Source organism: Salpingoeca rosetta, assembly GCF_000188695.1.
Source record: "Salpingoeca rosetta unplaced genomic scaffold supercont1.14, whole genome shotgun sequence".
Taxonomy (NCBI): domain Eukaryota; class Choanoflagellata; order Craspedida; family Salpingoecidae; genus Salpingoeca; species Salpingoeca rosetta.
This window is the reverse complement of record NW_004754920.1, coordinates 613,642-614,747: the sequence shown is the minus strand read 5'-3', so window position 1 is coordinate 614,747 and position 1,106 is coordinate 613,642. Positions and strand designations below refer to the sequence as shown.

The window sequence follows — 1,106 nt, the reverse complement described above, 5'->3', positions numbered from 1 at the left end:
ACACACACACACACACACACACACACACACACACACACACACACACACATACACACACACACCGGGTGCTCTTGTTTGTTGCAGAGAATGAGGATGGGGACGCCCTCAAGTTCGCGCGTCATGAGGACGTGGTCAAACACGTCTTTCGACTCCTGTAATCGCTCCCGGTCTGTGGAGTCAATGACGTAGATGATCCCGTGCGCCTCCCGATAATACTGGCACGTACAGTCGTGGAAGAAAAGTGATCAGCAGACGACGCATTTGGTGTGCAGGTTGACGTGCAGCGATCTCTCACGCACTCTCTCGCTCTCGCTGTCCCACATTCACACACACATACACACACACACACGAAGCCGCGGCGACTGCGCTCACGTTGTGCCAGAGCTCATGAAGATCCAGCTGACCACCAAGGTCCCAGAACACAAGCCGTATGGAGTGCAGCAAAATCTTGGCCACTGTGGCCAAGTCACAATGAAGCAGTAAAAGCACAACACCATGGCATGTGCGAGCGAGTGAGAAAGGGCGACGGAGGAGGGAGGAGGCACAGAAATGAGAGATGAGGAGAAAGCAGGGGTTCAACACGTTCACATAACCCCTCCCCCCCCCCCCACACACACGCACACACAACCGCGCGCACACACACAATCGCACATGTACATGTAATACAGCGCAGGGGAAGCGCCCACCATTCAAGCCGACGGTTGGGATGACCTTCTTGCCGCCCTGTGGGTACTTTGCAATGTAGATTTCTTTGATCTTCTCTAACAACGTCTGAGGCCGTTAGCAGGCAAGTGTGGCGTGCGTGTGTTTGAGCAAACGTGCACATGAACATGCGTGCGTGAGCATGCAAGCACGCATGCAAGCCTGGGAGTGCTGTGCCAACTCGCTTCACTCGCTCCTTTCTAAGAACACTCACGCACCGTTTTCCCCGCCGCATCAAGGCCAATGATGAGCGCGTAGTACTCGTAGCGTTGCTGCCATCGCTGCCACAATCCACTCAACAGCGTGAACATGATGGAGGTGTGTGTGTGTGTGTGTGTGTGTGTGTGTGTGTGTGTGTGTGTGTGTGTGTGTGTGTGTGTGTGTGTGTGTGTGTGTGTGTGTGT

General features: G+C 54.3%; 1 protein-coding gene across 1 annotated transcript in view; it reads right to left on the bottom strand.

Moving 5' to 3' along the window:
* The window catches only part of PTSG_06239 (uncharacterized protein), a 2,450-nt gene extending 1,406 nt beyond the window's left edge, over positions 1-1,044 (bottom strand). The window contains exons 1-4 of the mRNA XM_004993072.1: positions 921-1,044; positions 687-771; positions 373-455; positions 63-215 (exon numbers count right to left, since the gene is read on the bottom strand). Of these exons, the coding sequence (XP_004993129.1) occupies positions 63-215; positions 373-455; positions 687-771; positions 921-1,013 (414 nt within the window). The 5' untranslated portion in view covers positions 1,014-1,044. The remainder of the gene's footprint in view (positions 1-62; positions 216-372; positions 456-686; positions 772-920) is intronic.
* Positions 1,045-1,106: the final 62 nt, after the last annotated feature.